Raw genomic sequence first — 22,009 nt, forward strand, 5'->3', positions numbered from 1 at the left:
GGTAGGTAAGTGGTTAAGAGAGGGTAACAATGGACAAACCACTTGTTCTTAACTCTAGACACAGCACTGTCTGGACCCACAGAGAAGTAAGTAAGATGCCAACATTCTACAGTATGACGTGGAAGAGAATGTCCAAGGCTGTAAGGCTAGAGATGCTTTATTGACTTTCAACTTTTAAAGTCAACCTAAGGATGAAAACATGGCAGCTGTGGTGCTGACTCTAAGAGACCTGGAGATATGGACAACTTTGAGGCTACAATAGGGAAGTTTGGCTCCAGATGGTGGGGGAGGGGGGTGGCAGCAGGGGAGCTCACTTATCTCATCTTTTGAACTGGCAAATCAAAAGATACTATGAAAAGGTGATGAAGAAAAGAAACAGAGGCTTCAGATAATCTTGAAAGTTGTAAAAATCACCCTTACATACACACAGAAAAGATAGAAATAATATATCAATACTAGAAGAGACAAGGGCATGGTGTGAGAAAATTAAAGGTTAACTGTCTTACTGGGGAGTCAATAAATTGTACTGGGTAAAATATATCCAGAGTTGACATGTCAGGAAACAAAGGTATTGGCACATTCTGGAACTGTAAAAAGAACTACAAGAGAAACATAAAAAAATTGTCCTTAGGATTGAGGCTGTAACAGGAAAGATGGGATAATATTAGCTCTTCATCCTAAGCTCTTGTGAACTTTACAATTTGTTGAAATGAGCATTGTTACTTATAAATATAATTTCAATACAAATATAATAAAATGTTAAATTATAAAGAAAACGTTAAGGTTTCTTCTGGATCTTTTCTAGGGATAATAACAAACTAATACCAGAATAATCAAATAATCACCACATATGAAAAAAAAAAAGTTCAGCTTTTACGAATCAGTTTTTTCCGTTCAGTTTTTACAAGTCAGTTTCAAGGAGAGAACTTTGTTTGTACCTGACTTAGCTTTCCCAGTTTGGAATATCACTCTGGGGCAGAATCCCAGTAAAACCCCTTTATAAGCCCTGAGTGGATTAGAGGCTCACAGCTCCACAAATTTCCACTCCATTCTGGCATCCTCTGAGTATCAGCTCTAATTGTTCCAACTACATCAGACATCACTTGACAGAGAAAAAGCCAAGAGTCACAGGCTGATTTTGTAAAGCATTTAGCTGAGACTAGAAAAAGATACTAAAAGATGTTTAAAATAAAATAAGTTCTTCAAATTATAATTTTCTCCAGATATATGCCCAGAAAAGACACACGCACCCCAATGTTCATAGCAGCACTATTTACAGTTGCCAAGACATGGAAACAACCTAAATGACCATCAACAGATGACTGGATAGAGAGGATGTGGTATATGTATAAAGTGGAATACTACTCAGCCATAAAAAAGGAATGAAATCATGCCATTTGCAGCAACATGAGTGGACCTAGAGATTATCATATTAAGTGAAGTAAGTCTGACGGAGAAAGATAAACATCTTATCACTCATATGTGGAATTTAAAAAAATGATACAAATTCTGTTTATAAACCAAAAATAGACTCACAGACACAGAAAACAAACTATGGTTACCAAAGTGGAAAGGGTGGAGAGGGATAAATTAGGAGTTTAAGATTAATGGATACACATTATTATATATAAAGTAAATAAACAATAAGGACCTACTGTATAGCACAGGGAACTATATTTAACTTCTTGTAATAACCTATAATGGAAAAGAATCTGAAAAGAAAAAAAACTATGTCTGTATGTGTATAAACAAGTCGCTTTGCTGTACACCTGAAACTAACACTGTAAATCAACTACACTTCAATAAAAAATAAAAATAAAAAATAAAGTGAGGTCTAACAGAATATCAGTCTCCACTTATCACCCTATTAAGAATCAGTTGCTGGGCGGGAGGGTATATAGCTCAGTAGTAAAGTGTGTGCCTAGTATGCACAAGGTCCGGGGGACTGAAAAAAAACAGACCTAATTACCTACTCCCACCAAAAAATTAAGTTAAAAACAAGAATCAATTGCTTTGATTCTTTGCTTATCACCATATCTCACGGTTATCATCCCCAGTGCCAAAAACCTTTCCTCCAACTTCAGAACACAAAAAGGCCACCTTCAACATTAATTTCTAAAAGAAAAAAAAAAAAACTTTTTAGGGATATTTGCTTTAAAGAATAAAATTCTTTAAAAATGCAAATAAAACTTAAACAGAAACATATGACCTAAGTCATCAGACTATAGACGGAAAAAAGAAAACAGAGCTCCAATTTCTCAGGATCTTTCTATTTCTACCTCTGCTGTTTGCAAAACTAGGCTGAGGGGGGAGGGTAGAGCTCAGTGGTAGAGCACGTGCTTAGCATGCACAAGGTCCTGGGTTCGATCCCCAGTACCTCCATTAAATAAACAAACAAACCTAGTTACCTCCTCCTCCCCCCCCAAAAAAAGATTCAAATAAAAAGTTACAAAAAAAACAAACAAACCTAGGTTGATATTCAAATAAGCAAGTACTCTGGAATAACTATTTTACCTTGGTCTCAGGTATTACTAGCTACCTAGGACAAGTAAGGCAGTGCCACACATAATCTTCAGTACTGCTGATGCCTCCAAGTTCATTAACTCCAAAACTCAACCCCAGGACGCAACCTGCAGAGCTTCTAGCCAGTCTGAATCCAGGTCTCGCTCCTAACCTCACCGAGTCCCTGCCACCCACTCCTGCCGGGAACACCCGTGACCTGAGGGACCATCCTTCCCCAGACATCATCACCGTATAGGATCTCGTTTCTCCTCCAAAGAGGAGCCAATCACAGCCGTGATATCAAGCTCTGAGTGGACTCAATACTCGAGACAGAAAGCAGCAGCAAAAAATCTATGCTCAGAGTCAGGCTCACCTGGTCACTCATTAAGAGAGAGACACTTAAAAAATCTGAGTGTTAATAGCAGGAAACTGTCATCAAAGGAACAAGGCTGTGCTGTTCCTAAAAAGAGGATTTTTTTTTAAAGAATATTCCATTGGAGCAGATGTCCAAAAAGGAACTATAAGGCAGGTCTCCAAACTCTTCCTCTGTGGGGCAGGTAGAGCCCACTGTGGACCACTCGCCTCAGTCATGGTCATTGCTGGGCTATTTCCCAGGATCAGTCTGGTGGCTGTGCTCCCGGACAGTGACAACCAACATGAAATATGAAGTTCAATTAACCAAGCATGAAACGGGCTCATGTTTAAGAAAAATCCAATGTGAATGACCAAAAACTGCACTTGAATGCTTCATGCTGTTGTTACTGTGATGCATCATGAGATGGAGAAGGCAGGAAAGCAGCATTTCTGGCAGCTCGAAGGTACACAAGAGATGCCAAGTAACACTTCTGCTACCCAAGCTTAGAGGGCACGTCTCTAGAAATCCAGAATATCTAGCTTTTACAAATTTATCAGACTTCAAGGTCGGGAACTAGGTGCCAGACGAGAGCCACTGAAGATGCTAAGGTTCCATCAGTGGTGACATCTGTAGTGACGTAGCGATCAGTGCACCCCCTCGGGGGCCGTGACAGTGCATGCAAGTACACATCACCCAGGGCCCGGGAAAGATGACTAGAGAACAATCAACCCCAATGCTTGGCTGACAAACAAGCAAGGGTCATGATCAACTCATGTGTAATTTGCACACCCCACCCCCACCGCCCCAAAGTCTAAAATTCAGGGGAGCATTTCAGATTGCAAGTCAGAACGCCTCATAAATTAATGAAAGTCAGACATGAAAGTTAATAGCAGCTGGAACGGATCAAGCAGAAAGAAAACGCAGCATCACGTAAGTGTTATGTGAATTTCTTAGAGTCCATAAATTCGAGAGTTGGAAGGTAGAAGGGAAATGTTAATTAGGAGAAATTTCATCCTGGATTTAAATTTGCCATGGAGTCAGAGCTCTATTGTAAAAGCCCGCTGGAGTCAGAAACCACCCTCCCCAGCCCCGGGGAGCACCTTTCATCATATTTTATACTTGGTGATATGTGACTGAGTTGTTTTCACGTGTTATTTCATGTTGTCTTTCCCCAAAATATAGAAATCAAGAGCCAGGGTCATACTTGTTATTTCTACTGTGTGTGGTGCTAAGTTAACATCGGGGAAATCAATAAAAATACCTGAGCAGTCACCCCTCTGCCTTTTCTAAAATCTTCATTGCAATTTTCCATAATTTTTAGACTGTTTGAGTTGTAAGTATCTCAGGGGAACACAGTCACACTTAGAAGTCTCAACATTAACTTTCCTTATTTTCCAGACTCAGGAGAAGCGTTGTTACCACATGTATCTTTATTATGAGATCCAGATATATCTCAGGTCAGATCAAGTGCCCTGCAACATCACCTTTTGCAGATAGACTCTGATACGCACATTAGTCTTTAAGGCAAACATCAGTCCTGTCTCCAGGTCCCAGAGAGAAAGGGACCCGGCTGGTCTTCTCCTTGACCATCTGTCTTCATGCATTTGCCTCTGTCTTGTCCCTCAGCATCCCTTCCTTGATTTGAGAGTCACTGAGTGTGCCTCGTAAGCCTGTGCTGGCTCTCTGATTCATATTCAGTCCTTTTCATCTTTCCTCATAAATCATTCCTCCAGCCCCTTAATCATGCTTAACTGCTTCTTCCCAGGATTCTTTCAGTTTATCTGAGACATCAAAGCCAGGAGACCAGGAATTGCCCGTGTTAGTGGGACCACAAGATGCCTTTGTGCAAAAGGACTGTGGTTCTCTCTCTCTGATATAAGCATTCCGAGTGTACTTGTAAATAAAGGGATGCTTTCTCCCTGACGCTTCCTCCGCTGGGTGTGGCAGGGTGGTCCGCTGCCCTGGTGTCATGCGGAGGGATGGGTAAGGGATGGCGCGGTGGCCTCTGTTGCTGGAGAAGCCGGCCCCAGACAGGTCTAGGTGAGGTCAGGAGCTGCATTATTCTGGTGACACTTGAGAGCTCCAGTTACACACACAGGCTGCTCTTGGGAATGGAGTCTTCACGTAACAAATCCATCTTTGATTCAACAGACAGCCTATGTCCCCCAAGCCACCGCAGGTAGTGGGGGAACAGGGACATGGTGCGGAGACAGAACTTAACAAGACAGGGCAGTACACATGGGGTCCCCCTCACTGGCTCCCAAACCCTGGGCCGTGGAGTCCAGACTCAAACGAGCCACACGACCTCTCCAAATCTCAGCCTCCGTTAATTCAGATGCCCAGTGGGTTTGTGCGAAAACTCAGTTGGATCAAGGAACGGGTTCTTAGTCCAGCATCTGGCATATGATAAATGCTCCACTCACGGGCCTGTGGTGACTGCCACTGCTTCTCCACACCCCTATCCCCCCAAAACCGAGGGCACAGAGAGGACCAGGAAGCCCCCCACATACTTAGGTCACGGGTAACTTTCAACTTTTTGGAAGAGTCTCAACTGAGAAGCAGTTTCTCCTTCCCTCCTGCGTAGGCACACCTGGGGCAGAGCAAATGCAGAGGTGGCAGCCAGCCCACCACTGCTTCCACAACGGGGTCCCCTCGTCCATGCCTGGAGCCCCGCGTGGCAGGCAGCCTGCCCTCCCGAGGCCCTCCCAGCCTTTGCCCATCACCGTTGGCAATACCCACACCCAGTTCCAGAAGAGCCTCCAAGCTCCCCGCTCACGGAGCTGAGCCCGAACCACTGCCCGCCCCGGCCAGGCCCCGGCACAGATGTGGGCTGCCATTCTCAGCAGTTCTGGGGCACGAGAGAAAAGCTGGAGCCCCGGAGCCAAACTCTGCGGGTTCAAATCTGGGTTCAGCCACTTTGAACCAGGTGAAAAGGGACAACTTAAACTTAGCCTTCCTGGACCTCAGTCTCCTCATCTGTCCATGGGGAAAATCATGGCGACCTCCCCTAAGGTGGTGGTGGGGATTTCATGAATTCAAGAGCAAAGCCAACAGCACAGAAAGGGCTCAATTTCCGCCGCCTATAATTTCTAGGCAAGGAGGGCCAGCTCCCTCCCGGGTTACTGTGACAGTGTGCTGAGTTGCCCCCCTAATTCTACACTCCGCCCCTTCGTGACAGTCCCCACACACCAGCCAGAGTGATGTTCCTCAAATAAAAATCAAATCACGTCATTCCCTCCATTGGCTTCCCATTGGCCCACAAGATACCCCCGTCTCGTCCCCCTGGCCCGCCAGTCCACGACACTCGCCTCCTCTCTGCCCCTGGACGTGGCCACAGCAAACCCACAAATTCCGCTGTTTAAGTGGAAGGCTGTCTCCTCGGATCTTTCCAAGGGTGACTCCTTTTTGTCATCTGGGTCTTAGCTGCAAGAACACCTCCCAGCAAGGCCTTCCTGGCTCTGCCGGCCCATTCCAAAGTACGATGCTCCCCTCCAAGTCTCCCGCCAGCGCACCACCTGTTTTGGTGGTCCCAGGGCACCAGCTGTGCTGTCGTGTTGATGCCTCTGCCCCTCTGGCTGGAGCGTGGGTGCCACGAAAGCATGGACCCGACGGGCCTTGGCAAACGCTGACCCCTCAGGACCTAGACAGTGTCTGACTCAGAGCAGGTTCTTTAAAAATGCGTGGAATTTTACAAATGAGAGTAACGATCACGCACCACATACTCAACGGGGTAGGACTTGTCGTGTACCACACTGGGGGAGTGATCAGAAGACCCCAGAGGCACTCAGGTGCCTCCAGCTGCTCATCGAACGTCTCTCTATATCATCAATTTGCAGAATGGGAGGGACAGACACAAATTATGTTTAAAAGATCATTAAAGATAAAACACAGAGGCTACACAGAAATGCAGCCCACGGCCAGAGATACAGACAGTAAATGCTGAAGTCAGCTGCACACTGGATCAAAAGGGTCAGCCTATGTGGTTACAGTCGTCGAACCAAGCTGGGACCCCAGAAGCCGAGTGTGAGACCCATGTGAGACGCAGGGAAGGCGGGTGGTGGGGATGGCAGTCCTTATTTAAAGCGGAAAAGCAGGGATGGAGGAGCAAATCCGAAATCTTGCTGAATTTGAAGGCAGGTTTATTTCATGAAAGCAAACCAAAAGAAGAGGTGGAGTCTGTTTCCTAGAACACTCGGCACGCATTTCTCTGCTCCTCTTTAAACGAGGAGGCAGGCTCTTCCTTTGATTCCACTCATAGGTCGTAATCAGGATGCAGATCTGGGTCCCCGCCAGTGGACGAGCAAACACCGAGCCTCCTAGAGCGGGTTTCCCCTGACCTACACAATGCCCACTGATTAGCTCTGCAGGCCCCCACGGAGAGGACGCAGCTCCTCCTCAGGGGACCCCCATCACTCCTAAGACTGTCCAGGCTGGATTCTGGGCTTCTCCCACCATTGGAAGTCTTTGTTCTCATCCGCTCCCAGTGGTATTAGCTACTGCATTTCCCAGCTGAATTTCCACTGTGTTATTTCTGGCCCCTCTCCCCAACCTCGCCGTGGGCCCTCTGCACCATCTCCCTAGCTCGACCGATGTTAGGGGATTTGAGGTTTCCTATCAAATAAAACTCAAGGTTTTTAAATTTTTTATTGCGAATCTTCTAGTTTGAAGTTCAAACGGGTCTCGAGACAGAACACTCTTAATTCATTGGAAATTATTTCCCACATTTATTTCTCAATGTTTGGGATTTGTACTTTGAGACCAAGATACTGTGCTTATCAGGGTCCTCTGATACAGAAAAGTTGGACAAGTTGAAATGGATTTTGCTGTCTTCAAAAGAAAAAGGGGAAAGTAGCAGCAGGGAATTGAGGACCCCTGGGAGGAGACGGACTCACACAATGCAAATCAGAAGGAGAATTAAATGTGAATTAAATGTGCCTCTCTACCTCTTTCCCACAGGCACTTATTCAGATGTCACCTCCTCCAGGAAGCCTTCTGGATTCATCAGGTCTGGGTGTTACTCGCTCCTAAGGGACCCTGCGCCTGTCTCTTCCAACACATCCTTTGTGCTGACTTTTTGTAAGAGTTTATCTACTTGTCTCAATGTCCCACTGGCCTGAACTCCACAGCAGTAATGACCTTGCTCTTTCTGTCCGACACTCGTTAGCACTTAAGAGACACTCAGTAAGCGCGATTAGCCAACAAATGACTGACGGGTGAACAAAAACTACAAATAGCTGAATGTGTCAAGAACTTTCTTTTTGTTAAGAGGAAGAAACTCATCAAAAACTGTGGTTAATAAACAGCCCCGAGGTTCCCTCCCCCCAACCTCCACCAAAGAAGGGAAGATACCAGGAAGACAAGAACAGCCCATTTGAGGAGAGACCTACGTGGAAAAGCTAAAAGGGTTGAGGAAGTTGGATACTTTTCAAAGAGTTCTACAAGAATCCAAAGTCTACCAGAACATAGGAAAGACGGAGCTATAAAATGCCAGATCAGTTACCCCATATGAAACCAAACTATGCAAGGCACAAAGAGAGAAAAAGCCAGCCCTTTCACTAAGCAGCATGAAGATACAGCACAAATTTTATAGGAACGAGATCAAGAAAGCCAAACCAGGACAGGAGATGCAGCTTTCAAAAGGCATCAAAGGGAACATTCTTTAATTATACAAGAAAAAGGAGGAGGGGGCCAAGGATAATGCTGCCTCTGTTAGAAAATGGGCTGGAAAGCTGTTAGCAGATGGCTAGGAAACGGCTGGAATGGCTGCATTTCTCATGCGTTACTCAAGGAAGAGGGGTGCAGAACGGCACCGTAAGCAACTAAAAACTCCGCCACTTGTGTCGGGCAGGTGGCCAAATTAAGACAGGAACATAATTCCATGGAATAGTTAAACAACTGGATTCATGATCCCAATGGATTTGTAGATAGAGGCGCCCGTTTCCAAGGATGACACGCATACTCGCAACGCTGATGAGGTGGAAAGACGTTACCAAAATCAGGAATTGCCCAGAGGTTACTGAAGGTAAGACAAATCGCTGAACCTTGTGAACAGGGAACCCAGATCTTATGTTCACATTCACCACGGGAAAAATACCTCCCTGTTCCACGTTAGGTGGGCTTCAAAACACGAGGAGAGGCGGATCTCCCGTGGGAATCCCATGGTGTTGAAAATGAGGAGTCCCATCCCACTCTGTGAGTAAAGTGTCAGTTTCCTCCGAAGTACCACGACCCATCTCATCTGAGAATCCTGGCAGTTTTAAGCGCGTTGCAGGTATGCGGGGGCCAGTATTCTCCATGTTTTACAAAAGTCCGATTTCTACACAACATTGTAAAATGATTATAAATCAATAAAAAATGTTAAAAAAATTTTTTTAAATTAAAAAAAAGTCCGATTTCTAAAGGTATAAACGTGTCATAAATACTTTAGTTTGTTTTATTTTTAAAAGTTTGTGTATCTTTTGGGGGGAGGCAATTAGGTTTATTTTTATATTTATTTATCAAATGGAAGTACTGGGGATTGAACCCAGGACCTCGTGCGTGCTAAGCACACGCTTTACCACTGAGCTATATCCTCCCCGTAAATGTGTCATAAATACTTCAAAGCCTTCCTGCATTCAGAGAGGACTGGGGGGCTAAGTCTGGATCAGAGGTTGCATGTGATGAGTACATTATAAAATGGGAGCAGAAGCTTCAGTCTCTTCAGACTGCCAAGTAGCCACCTTGACCAGCAGGCTAAGGACAGACGTCATCTCCCATGGGACTGAGGTCAAACTTGTCCCTTCTCTGCGTCAGTGAGCCCTGCCCAGTCCTGCCTAGGAATTCGGGTGGCGAGAAGGGCAAAACACTACCGGGACTATCACCTGATCGGAAAGGGGGTTTGGCCAACGTCTGGGGAGAAGGATGTAGCTGTGATGGGTTCCCAGGTAAGAATTACACAAGGACTCTGTGTGCAGGGTAGAATATATCCGCGTGAGATGATACTTAGGGAGTCTTTCAAAGGAAATGCATCTTCATATGGGAGAGTAAGTAGGACTTGAAGGTGAGAGGAAAGCAAGGAACTATTCTGGGGAGGACTGCTGTGTGAGAGGGCGGCCAGAGCCGGAGCCAGTGGGAGCCAGACTCGCCTGCAGGGGGCGCTGTTTGGGCAGCAGAGGAAGGCAGGGCAGCAACAGGCCAACTGACTTTCTCTAGGACATGGTCTCCCTTTGCCTTTCCTTTCATTCCTCTCCTGGGTGGCCTTCAAGCTTCCTCCTGATCCCCTCTAATAAATCAATCAATCCTCCCAGTTCAATGGGATGAAAGCAATAACTCATTTTTCCAAACGTCCCAGTGCTTCTCTCCCCATTGGTTCCCAGTTTCACTCGCTATCTCCCAAGCCCTATCTTAGAATCCCAGTCACATCAGCCAGGAGAGCGGTCAAGATTCATTGGGAAGAGTCAAATCTGGAGCTTCAGAAGTTATCCTGAAATTCCCATTGCTCTCTGCAGAGCTGCCTTGCAATGTAGCTCTGTGGAAAACCTCTAGGAGTGGGCTGTTTCCAGTCTTTTTTTTTTTTTTTCATGGGGTGTGGTGGTAACTAGGTATATTTATGTATTTTTTTAATGGATGCACTGGGGATTGAACCCAGGATCTCATGCATGCTAGGCATGCACTCTCCCACTGAGCTATACCCTCCCCATTTGCTGTTTCCAGTCTTAAGACATTACCTCCAGATTGTTGAAAGACTGCTACACGGGATTTCCAAAAGAAAGACAAGAATAAGCAGGGAGCTATTCTTCAGCTCACGAATAACAGTTCTGCAAATCTTCCCAGACTTGCCTGCATCCCCAGTTCCCACAACCATTCAAGACTACCAGCCCAGGAAGCCAGACACCTCGCAAAGCCCCCAGAGTACAATCCAGCATCAGTCCTTCTGGTTAAACCATCCAGTTTTCAAGGGGAGGAGGCGGAAAAAAACATAACGCTCCTGACTGGTCCATCAACTGTTCTCCCAAGACAGAAGACAGCCTGGATGAGAACGGAACTGTGTGCTCAGGGAACTGTCACTGCCTTTGCAGTTTGGTCAACACCCAACTGTTCACTTGTGCCTTGTAGGCATCTCTGTCATTCACAGTGTCCAGATGACACTCCAGTAGGATAAGAAACGTGAGCAGGTGCACCTACTAAATATGTGAAACACAGCCCCCTCTCTTCCACTCCCTGAGAAGACGTATTTCTAAAGGGTGTGGAAAGGCACCTAAGAGAAAGACAGACAGGTAGAAAAAAAATATCCTCTGTGCCTTTTTTTTTTCCCCCTTAGCACACAAGAATCCAAGTGGGCTCAGCACATCAGCCTTCCACAGAAGATAAATGCCAGCCAATTAAAAATTCAGTTTCTTTTCGTTCAGCTAATTCCTCAGGTTTTGCTAATTAGCAACTAATAGCTCTGTCATCTAAGCTGGGAAACATAAGGAAGAAAACTGGCAGTGTGTTTTCAATCAAAGCATTTGCAAGGAGGAGTGAATCAGACTTTCCAGGAGGGCAGAAGAAAAGTAATCTTCCCACAACTATAAAACTGTAAAAGAGACCTGAAATTTTAGAAAAAGGGGGCATCTTTCTAAACCATCCTTCCCCTTTAATAAAACCAGCAGGGGATCTACACATGACACGACATGGTGAACCCAAGAAATGTCCCCCCCCCCCCAAAAGAACCCTGCAGGGCCAGTGAGAAAACTGGACTCCACACAGGGAGACGGAAGACCACGGAATACGTGTTTTCGGGAACAGGGAAGAGAATAAAAGTCAAGTGTCGGCCATGCTTTAACTACACTATCACCTGCCTTGCACGTTTATAAAAGCATAAATGCATGGTGGGGCGTGAAAGCAGGGGGTGATGGTGATTTGAAAGAGCCGGCTACAGATGGAACAGGAGCAGAATACGAGGGCTGAAAAATCTGTGAGCAGGAGATGGGGGTCCTCATCCTGACTCTGGTACAGGCAGGTCAGGTTCCTGAAATCCGGCCCCTCCTATCCTCTCCCCAATTATAAAGCGGGTCTGTCAGCACGACCGCACGTCTGAGCCAGGCAACTTGAACATCTACTTTCCTGCCGTGATATACAGCCTGTCCGCAGCTTCCCTACACGAGAGAACCCCCCCTCCGCCCCCTGTGATGATTTGATTCCAAACACATGTTGCACATGTTTGAAGTGCCCGCTATCCTTGGGTTTTCTTTTTTCTTTTCTTTTCTTTTTTAAAGTCAAACCCACAAACCTCAAATGCTTTGAATCCCGCCTAAGTGCAATTTGTGAAGATGCAACATCGCATCCCCAAGCAGAATGAAGTCTTGTGCAACAAAAACTTTACAGATGTCCTTCTGAGGGGAAAAGCGATTTTCCCTTTTCCGGTCTTACAGGAAGCCTGCCCACACGTTAGAAATACAAAGCTAGTATATATAGAAGCACAAATTAGGCATCTTGGAAAGTCTGCATTTTCCAACCACAGAGAAATGCAGGAATGGCTGTGAGCGTTCACATACCCAGCTACGCTGGACTAGGAGAGTCTTTCCTCTCCAACAGTCTGGTGGGGCTGGCGGACGACTCCAAGGAAAAGGGAACAGCCTAAAGAGACGTTTCTTAACCTTGAGCTACCGAAGGTCTGCAGTGAACTTGACAAGGCCTCCGGCTGAGACAACATAAGGAAACGTGGGCAAACTTTTTACATCGCTTTTTAAAAAGATGGTACTTTCCTCATCCATTAAAAAAAAAAAAATGCTTGGGCAGATGTGTCGTGTCAGCTTCACACTGGTCATTTACCTGGATAATTCAATCCAAATTAGGTAGCTAGATATTATTACAAAGTACCTAAAACAAACAAACAAAAAAACTCATTACCTGAGTAGAAGATGAAATAATCCAACAGGGTTCTTGAAAAAGTAAAGTCATACTCTACTGACTTCTTGAGGCTTAATTTAGGACATATTTAAATTATTTAATCTAAGTACATAATACCATACCTTTTATTTTTCCACATGTACTAAGTTTTTATTTGTTACATAAAACCCTTTCTGTGAGGGATCTAAAACGTTAAAACTTCTCAAATGCATGTAAAAGCTTTAACATCTCTTTGCTCCCCAAACAGAAAAAAATTACAGCCAGTCCGCTAAGGTTCAGCGAGAGAGGACTGTGTTCAGAAGACCACAGTAACTGGTTCTAATCGCGTACCCTTTTCCTAAGGTTCACAGTCCGCTCCATCTGTAAGCTGTGTTTATTTATATAAGATACTGACCTCGGGGAGGCAGGAGAGCAGGTCTGGCAGTGAAAAGCCGGTCTACACTGAACCAAAAGCAACTGCAACAGTAATGAAAAGACCTGGGTTTGGAGAGTGAACTCATCGCACACAGACGGTGGTGGTGAGGATGCTGGGAGGAAGAGGAGGAAGGAGGAACAGGAGAAGGGAGATGAGGCAGAGGAGGACAGTGCCCGTAATGACTGGGAGGCATCCACCACGAGCCAGAGATGGTACTGAAACTTCACTGGCCTCAGCTCCCTGAACTGTCACAAGGATGCCACAGGGCAGCGAGTCCTACATCACCCCCATTCAACAGTTAGGAAGCGATTCGTACAGGGATCTTAGAGCACAAGCCCACTTGGTGTCGGTCACACAGCCACGAAGTGGCAAGGCTGGCCCCTGAGCGCCCTGATTGCTGAGCCAATCTGTGTAACCCCTAGGACCCCCTGTCGCTATGATGTATGTCATGGCAACACCTATTCACGACCAACTGAGGCAGGGCGCTGGGATGGTTGGGTCAAAACAGCATTTGCCATCTGGTTAGAGACAACTTACCTAGCTTGTAAGTTATCGAGGGATTTTATACTGATTCAAACAACACGATGGGAAAAGCTAAGGATAACCAACCTATGGGTGCAACATCCTCTAAACAGAGTGACAAGGAAAGGTTCCAAGCGCCACCAAGAGCTCTCCAGTGCCCTGAACTAGTTCACCCTCCACTGGAGGCCCCGGGGGTGGGGATGGGGGATCACACACAAGGACCACCAAGAGGGGATGAGGGCCCCAGGTATGCAGAGAACCCAGCCCCCCAAAGGGCAGGGAGAGGATTCAACGGGCAAACCATTGGAACAAACGGACCAAGAGCAAGCTACAACGGCTCAGAGAGAAAGTTAACGGTCATCTGTCTACTTCCGTCGGCCAGAACAGAAGTCCTCCTCAGCTGTCCTGACCAATTAAATACTTCACTAATTAGTGGGCATCTGGAATACAAAACAAAACATACCTATAGATGGGGAAAGTTCACGCTCACAAATAAAGGCCAAAACTAGGCAGGGAACGTGTGGCTAATAATCTAGACTTTATCCTTTTGCAGAAGTAAGCGTATCTCAGGGAATATTAATATAGGTAGAGAGGATGTGGATTTCCTCCTATTTTCTGCATGGATAACATCGAATCGACACCCAGAAACAAAAACACAATGTAGGAAACTCAGGAATGTGCCCTACAACACAATTTGAAACTTTCATTCTTAAAATAAAGGAAAAAGAAAGTAAAACAAAATGAACTTCTAATGAGGGAAGGAAAGGAACACACACCCCTCCTCCTAACTGCTGGATCTAGAAAAAATAATCAGTGTAGCAATAGGGCTGAGAAGCACTTTTTAAGCAGAGAACCTGTAGCCTTTAAAAAAAAAAAAAAAAAACTAACAAGAATTCATAAAACCTTTGCCTTCATGCTTCTGACCGCTTTTTAAAAATTCTCCCTCCACTTAAAAAAAATATCTTCCACCTTTACCAACAATATAATCTGGTTGGGGTGGATGGTGGAGGGGGGAAGGTTGCTGAGACTTAAGGTTGTGCGAGGCTCTTTGATCTGCACCCTGATGAGGGGACATTCCCCTCTGCTTCCAGCCAACTAATGAAGGGCTGAAATTAGCTTTTATCCTGGGCACTTTCTTGAGCAAAAAAAAAGAAAAAAAAAACCATGCACTAATCAGCTGTCCTCACTAATCAGTCATCTGGCTAATGACCTTTCGCCTTAAAACACTAAAAATTTCTGAAGGCTGTGGAAAAAGGGGAAACAAAAACCAGTCCCCGTCTCTGGAGCTCAATGGATCATCTGGAATTGGAGCCGGGAAGGTTAAATGGAAGGTCTGTATCCTGGCAAGGTGATAAATCTGCAATCAAGAGCTGTATGCTTTGGCACCTCAATATGAACTTCATTACTCCACAACCAAATTATATTTTATTTTAACTCGAAACAGGCCAGAAAATCAACTCAACCCTTATATGTATATTTTTTTCTTTCCATCCCGCCTTTGGAGAAAACCACTGTCTATGTGTGTTGGGAGTCCTAGTTAATTTCTTAGACTTTATGAATGCTGGAAAAGCTTCCGGTATGCTGATTAGAGCAGAAAGCAGAACACGTAGAAAAACCTTCCCCATTGAGGAACTGAGCCCCAGTTTGTTCAAAGAGGTTTGTTCCTCGCCAACCATTAAGCAAAAAAATTTTTTAATCATTAAAAATAGGGCCACTGAATTATGCTGTACACCAGAAATGGACACATTGTAACTGACTAGACTTCAATTTAAAAAAAAAAAAAAAAAAAAAAAAAGACTGGCTGCCTGCTTGTGCAGCTCACTTTAGTAACTCCCCCTATCCACGAGTCTTCCTCCAGCAGCGTTTACCTGGGTGGAGCAAATCTGGTTCTACTTTCTAGGAAAGGCCCATGTGGATTCGCCACAGATGGACACCTTCCGGCGGGCCGCCCCACTGAGACCAGAATTGCTTAGGGATGGAAGGAGATGTCTGTCCCGACAAAGACGAATGGACAGGACATGGGAGAAATAGAAAAGTGGACAGTAAATTGCATTTTGCATAAATTTATAACAAGTCAAATCACTCATAAAGCACGCGTGTGCGCACACACACGCACACACACGCAGCCTGCCGTGGCCCCTGGACCAAGCGTCTAGGGGCAGGGACCACTTACGGTAGTGAGGCTCCATGTAGCCGTTCCTGGGGTCCATGGCGAACACGGCCCCGCGGTAGGGGACGGAGGGCTCGGCCAGGTGTGGCAGGGACCCATGGGTCTCCTTCTTGATCAGAGAGGCCCTCTCATCACTGGAGGTGGAAGGCTCCTCGCTGATCTTGCCGAGTCCCTGGACACTCTGTGGCTGCATAGTGACCGCGTTTCTTCTCTCTCTGTGATAGGTCTGTCCAGGACTTTCATCCTCTGAAGAAAGAAGGGAGATGGAAACTCTGAGAACACTTTCAGGAGCAATTCAAACAAGAGGGTCATGTTAGGGCTCCCTCTCCATCCCTCCCCACCACCCCAAAAAGAAGCGGATTTCTCATTCTTGGCAACTTTGAAAGCTACATCTTGCCCAAACTGCTTATGAATGAGGGTTCAAAATACAAATCGAAGGAAGAAGTGGGAGAGCGGGAAATGAGCCTATGAAATTGAGATGCAGGGGTCAGCAAATTCTCATCACCAGCTCCCAGCTGAATTTGCCAGTGCAGCTCTCCATCAGGGATTTGCCAGTATCCCCGCGGGTCCCACATGGAGCTGGAAGTTTGGCCAGCCTAAGGCTGCAGGAGTCCAGCGTGCCCTGGTCTGGGGAAGCCAGGCCTCCGGGTGGTCCAGGAGGCGAGGGGCCTCTGTCCTCCGAGGAGGGCCTGCTGGAAAGTGATCCCAAAGGTTTTGTGGTTTTGTTTCCTTGAAAGTCAGATTTGTAACCCACTGAGAGATTTAACAAAGCCAGAGACGGGACAGAAAACCCATTGGTTACAAGGGATAAAGGTGCCAATCATGGAAACCCACAGCGCCCCTTGAAGGTCATTTCCTGCTTCAGCCCACAGCACAGAGCTGAGAGCTAAGAGGAAAACGGGGTGAGAGTCGGGCTGAGGACAGTGTCAGTACAGCTGATCGATGTACATGCTCTGGTGGGCTCCAGACATCACTTCAGACGTGTAAGAAATGGCTTGATGAAATTCCACATGTATTTGACATCCCAGCTCCCTAATACTTTTGTTCCCTTTCATCAGTAAAAACTTTCCATCCATCCACTAGGGTTCTCGGCAAACGTGGCCAGATGACCTTTCTAGAACTGCAGATCAAAGAACCGATGCATAAAATCAAACCAAACTGGTGATCCGAACCCACAACAAGTGGACCAATTCGTCTGCTGGAATCATGCGCACACTCTCTAAGTGGTGCCCACACCAGCTCTGTGTTTCATCCACAGACTGTGCCCTGGCAGGTAAGTTCTGATGGAAACAGAGCTTTGGGGACCCTGCTTAGACATCTAATTTGAAAGCTGTTTCTCGTTCCTGATCCTAAAAGCAAACAAACAAAAAACCCACTATATTTGGATATAAATAATAATATTCTTGTACTATTTAGATGAACAGATTTTGAACTCAACTCATCCCAAAATACAAACTTAGCTTCAGAGTATCCCCAAAAGCAGGTATGTCTGGCTGAGAGCCCCCCCAGAAAACAGAAAAGGGATGCTTTTTAGCAGTTTCATAAGTCTTTATTACCAAGTCAGAAGCAAGGACAGCTATAAACACAGACGAGTGGGAAAACACAAACTAAAGTAACAACTACTGTTTTGTGATGATGAACAAACTGAATCACCTAAAGCCAGCAGCAACTCTCGTCTTTCTGCCTATGTCTGAGACTTGAAGAAATAAGCCATGTATTTTTTCTTAGCCCAGCAAATGACTTCCAAAACGGAGCAGACAATGAGGTATGTTCTGGTCTTAGCAGTGATTTTGCTGACTACTGCTGGGTAACTGTGAAATACTATGTGAAATATTATTTTAGCGTTGTTTTGTGCAGATCCTCACCCCTAAACCTTGTAACGATGGGGTATATAATGAGTTTAATCTATCAAGTAACTACTGAAAAACGGGAAGGGTGTAATCCCACATTTTCAGACATTGGTCTTTGCAAGAGCAATTCATATCATGCTTTGGCTAATTTAAAAACAAACAAACAAAAATGTCTACATTTTAATTTTCCCTTCTGACTAATACTTTTAGGTACCATACTCATATTTCACGAGCAGTAAGTGGCAGGCTATGGTAAAAGGGTTTGCAGTTAGGTAAAAGCAGAAGGGTGTCAAAAACACTAAAACTCTTAGTTGGTTTTATGAAAATTCCTGTAACGTGCAAATGGCCAAAGTCATATTTTCCACTAATTTGCGCCTCCATAAAACCTTTATTTCCAGTTGCAACCTCAAGTCAACTTGCAGCACCGAGGTGCAAATTCTGTAGAATGGACCCTCACGTGGAAAGCCAGAAAGCCCCTACCTACCAAATGGGGCTCGGATACGTAATTAGCATTCTCTGTGAAAGATGAATAACCAAGCTCAACTAATCTGTTCCAGGTTTCAAACAGGATTCCCTTGACTTAATCTTCCTAGAAGAAATTAGCTTTTCTTCTCTTAAAAAACTGCATCCCATAATAGAGCGAGATTCTTAGAAACTATGCCTTTACGAGGAGCATTTGAATCCAACTTCACGAATAATTGAATAATTGGCATGGTCTGTCTAGAGTCCCCCCACTTCCCCCACCCCAATCTCCTGGGAGAAGGAAGTTGTGGGCGGGGGAGAGGAGGGGATGAGTGGAAACCGGGGTGTCTTTTTAGCTAAAAATCACTTTCTTCCTGAGAGGTGATGCAACGTGTGTGCAGATTAAGGTCATAATAAGAAATGAGCGGAGTTCAAATATTTAATACCAAAAAAAATTAACTCATTCCCTTAGTAAAGTCAAATGCAGGCCAGATTTTTTTTTTTTAATGTGGAAACTTTCATCAGACTCATTTTTCACAAGAGTCGATGCTCCCATATTTTCACCTACCCACCCCTCTCCAGAAAATCGCAGTGGATCATTGTTTCATAAAGTTTACCTCGTGTACCGATTTGCTTCTGAGGGGCATTCAGAGGAAAACTTGACAGTCCCCACGCTCCAGGATACAAACAGCTCTGAGGCTTGAAAGCCGGCTCTCCACAGTGAAAGGGAAACTTTCCAAGCAATATTCCTGCCTGCTCTTATAAATTTAGCAAGCACTTCAGCAAAGCCAAAAGGCGAGAGCTGTCTAATCTTGTTCAGTTGAGCCGAGCTGTTCAATAAAGTTTGAGAGTCAGTGCAGACAGGCTACGCCAGGCCAAATTATTGACAGAAACATACTGTCCACCATGGCAACAGGCAGAAGTCGGCTGCAGAAATGTAAGCAAACAGCCCAGTCCTCCAGAAGCATCTGCCAATGGACTTGAACAGCCAGACGGACACAAGGGGACTGTTCATGCCTCTCTCCATCAAATAGCCAAGCTCGGGGGCGGGGGGTGGGGGTAGGGGGTGTCACACCCAAACGTGCAATTCACTAAACAGCTTCAGGAGAAAATTATTTTAAACACCGTCATCCAGAACCCACTCGGTACCCCCTTCCTTCTGTGTATCTGTGCTCCGGTGGAAGTTAAGGAATTCCTGCCCACCAGCATCCAGCTTTAGAAACTGCCGCAGATTTTCCAAACTCATCCAGAGGCAACCCACGTCACCTCGGATACTCTTAGTGCCACAAACTCTTAAAACTCTCAAGTGGCTTCCTCACCAACACAGCTTAGACCGTTGACAGGGCAAGTTTAAAGGAAGTTAACTGTGTTGCGTGCAGCGGGACTCGAACACACACTCCTGTGCGTTGACTTGCTCACAAACCGCGACACGGTCTCTCCGCGCAGCCCAGGAAACAAGCGCTCTTCCACCTCGGACTGGAGATCAAAGCTTCAGGCGATTCTTCCAGGCAGAGAAGTAAAACCCTGCACCCATCACTCGCTGGGAGCACCTCCTGTCACGCTGAGCGGGCGAGGAGCCCACTGCACACGTGCTCCCCTTTTGGAAATGAACGTGGATTTTTAAGCTGGTCCCTGAAATCCCGATTTAACACCATCACTCCTGCCTTCCCCCAGGACGCAGAGGACACGGAGCGCGTTAAGAGAACAGACGATACTTACAACTCGGTCCCAGGCTCTGGCTAGCTACTTCCTGCAAACTTCTCCTGGTGGGCTTTCTCTGGCAGTGCAGACCCTCTCGGAACATTCTCCGTGTCTCCCTGCCTCCCTGCACCCTCGCCCTCTCCCTCTCCCAGGCAGGGCTGCTCCCATTAGAGGAATTAAAAGTGGTTGGAGCCATGCTAAATTTAACAAGCTCATTAGTATTCTCTCTGAGTGCTTCCCAGTGAACTCTCTCTATTCAAGCCGCTCTCTCCAGCAGAAGGGTCAGGCAGCTAATCATTAAATCAAACTAATGTCACCCTATCACAATCAGCCCGAGAGAAGGAGGGTTTATTATTTCAGTTTATGCTAAATAAACGGTTTTACAAATGGTCCCCAAGCAAGGTCAACAGCAGCTTCAATTACAAGACAAACTTAACAAGAGTTGCAATAAACCAAGTGCCCGGTATTGACTTAAGAACAGGCTGGACGCCACATCTTGCCACTAGCGGGGTTGTACAGGAATGCATATTGTAAAATAAAGGAAGGGGGGGAGAAGCTTCTTTCTTTGCCAGAATTTGCGACTGCACAGCGACTACTCATTCACCTCTCTCCAACCAGCTAGCTGCTCAGCTCAATTCACCCCACACAAAGGCTGGAGCCCAGACCTCAATGGACCGAGTGAAACATGTTCAGAACTAGGCTCTCTATTGTGACTGAATTTCTTAACATCTTTTCAAAAAGCGGAGAATGCCTTGAGGCTAAAGGAAGAAACAGGCTAATGGTGAATTGGGAATTCTGAGCAAATTTCAGAGCCCTTTCCTCCTAGCTTTTGAGGTTGAAAGCAAGCTCTTTCCTTTCAAGTTTCAAAGTCCTTTTTCCTCCCGCAGTGTCACAGAAGGATTTGAAAAGAAGGTAATTGTGCTCGCAGTCTCCCTGATCAGAGCTTACGTCCTATTTCTGGTATTTCGGAATACTTCTTGCAATAATAGTGCATATAGCTCAATCCCTTAACCGGCCTGCACTCTGCAATTGCTCATTAAATGAACAATTGCGGGTATAAAATGCCTTTTATGTTCAAGGTCTGGATATAAGATAAGCATTTTAGGACTCTGAATTTGGTTTACTAAGGAAACTCTCCATCATTAAATTACAAAACTGAAGTCAGAATATCAGGCTTTCCCAGAAAAGTGGCACTCAGGTTTCGGCGAGCCCCAAGGAGGGGCAGATGGAGGGGGAGGCCACAAAATGTGGCAGGGGGTTGGTGGGGGGAAGGACGGGGTACTCAGATTTCGAGCCAAACGGGATTCAAACCAGAAAATAATATTTCCGTGTTTCCTAAGGTCTGAGTTTGCAAAACCTCATCACTTCCATCCTGAAGAGTGTAATAAAGTTGTCCTCGAATGGATTAAAACACAGGTCTTAGGTTCAGTCAACAAGCAAAGGGGCTCTTCCTGACCCCTCGCCAGCAAACATCGCCCCCTTCCTGAAGAAAAGAAATAATCCCTTTCTGCCATAGTCCGTTTTAGCATTTCTCTCGTCTCCCTTGATCCTCACCAGAGCCCAAAGCTGCCGCCAGCCAAGGTGTTAGGTCCAGTTTCCTGATCAAGAAACAGGCAGCCACGTCCCTGGCTGGCGAGTAAGAGATGTAAGGGGAAATCCAGTCACGCCTTAACTGAAGCCACATGGTCCTGTGAACAGGACTAGGAGCCTGGCCCTGGGCAGGTTTGAGGAATGATACTGGAGCTTGAATGTACTCCCAGCCTCCATCCCCGCTACCATCAACAAAACGGAAACAAAAAAGTAATTGCATTCTTGTGCTCAGACACTTTCAAATCCCTGACAGTCTCCCATTAAGTTTTTGTCAGCGGAAATCCACGTGTGGTATACACCCAGAGGGCCCCGATGACAAATCCAGGGTGAGACATCGAACCTCAGGGTCTCCGTACCGTGGAGCATCCTAACCCCACAGGCTGCGCGCGCACGCGCACACACGCTCGCTGAGGCTCAGCCAATGGCTTCTGCATGTTACTGCAGTCTTGAGTGTGCTTCCACGAGCCTGGGCCCTACCTTCCTGCTCTGAGCAAGAAACAGCATCGTTTTCTTCATTCCCCCACCCCCAGTCCCCGGAAATTGCCTGGCTGTGTTTGGAAAGAGCATTATTT

General features: G+C 45.9%; 1 protein-coding gene across 2 annotated transcripts in view; it reads right to left on the bottom strand.

Annotated features, from left to right (window-relative positions):
* Nucleotides 1-22,009, bottom strand: part of GLI3 (GLI family zinc finger 3) — a 267,554-nt gene that overhangs the window by 162,344 nt on the left and 83,201 nt on the right. For both annotated transcript variants that reach the window (XM_064487723.1, XM_064487724.1), the window contains one exon: nt 15,838-16,080. In XM_064487723.1, coding sequence (XP_064343793.1) covers nt 15,838-16,080 — 243 coding nt within the window. The remainder of the gene's footprint in view (nt 1-15,837; nt 16,081-22,009) is intronic.

The sequence above is a fragment of the Camelus dromedarius genome, chromosome 7, assembly GCF_036321535.1.
Source record: "Camelus dromedarius isolate mCamDro1 chromosome 7, mCamDro1.pat, whole genome shotgun sequence".
Taxonomy (NCBI): Eukaryota; Metazoa; Chordata; class Mammalia; order Artiodactyla; family Camelidae; genus Camelus; species Camelus dromedarius.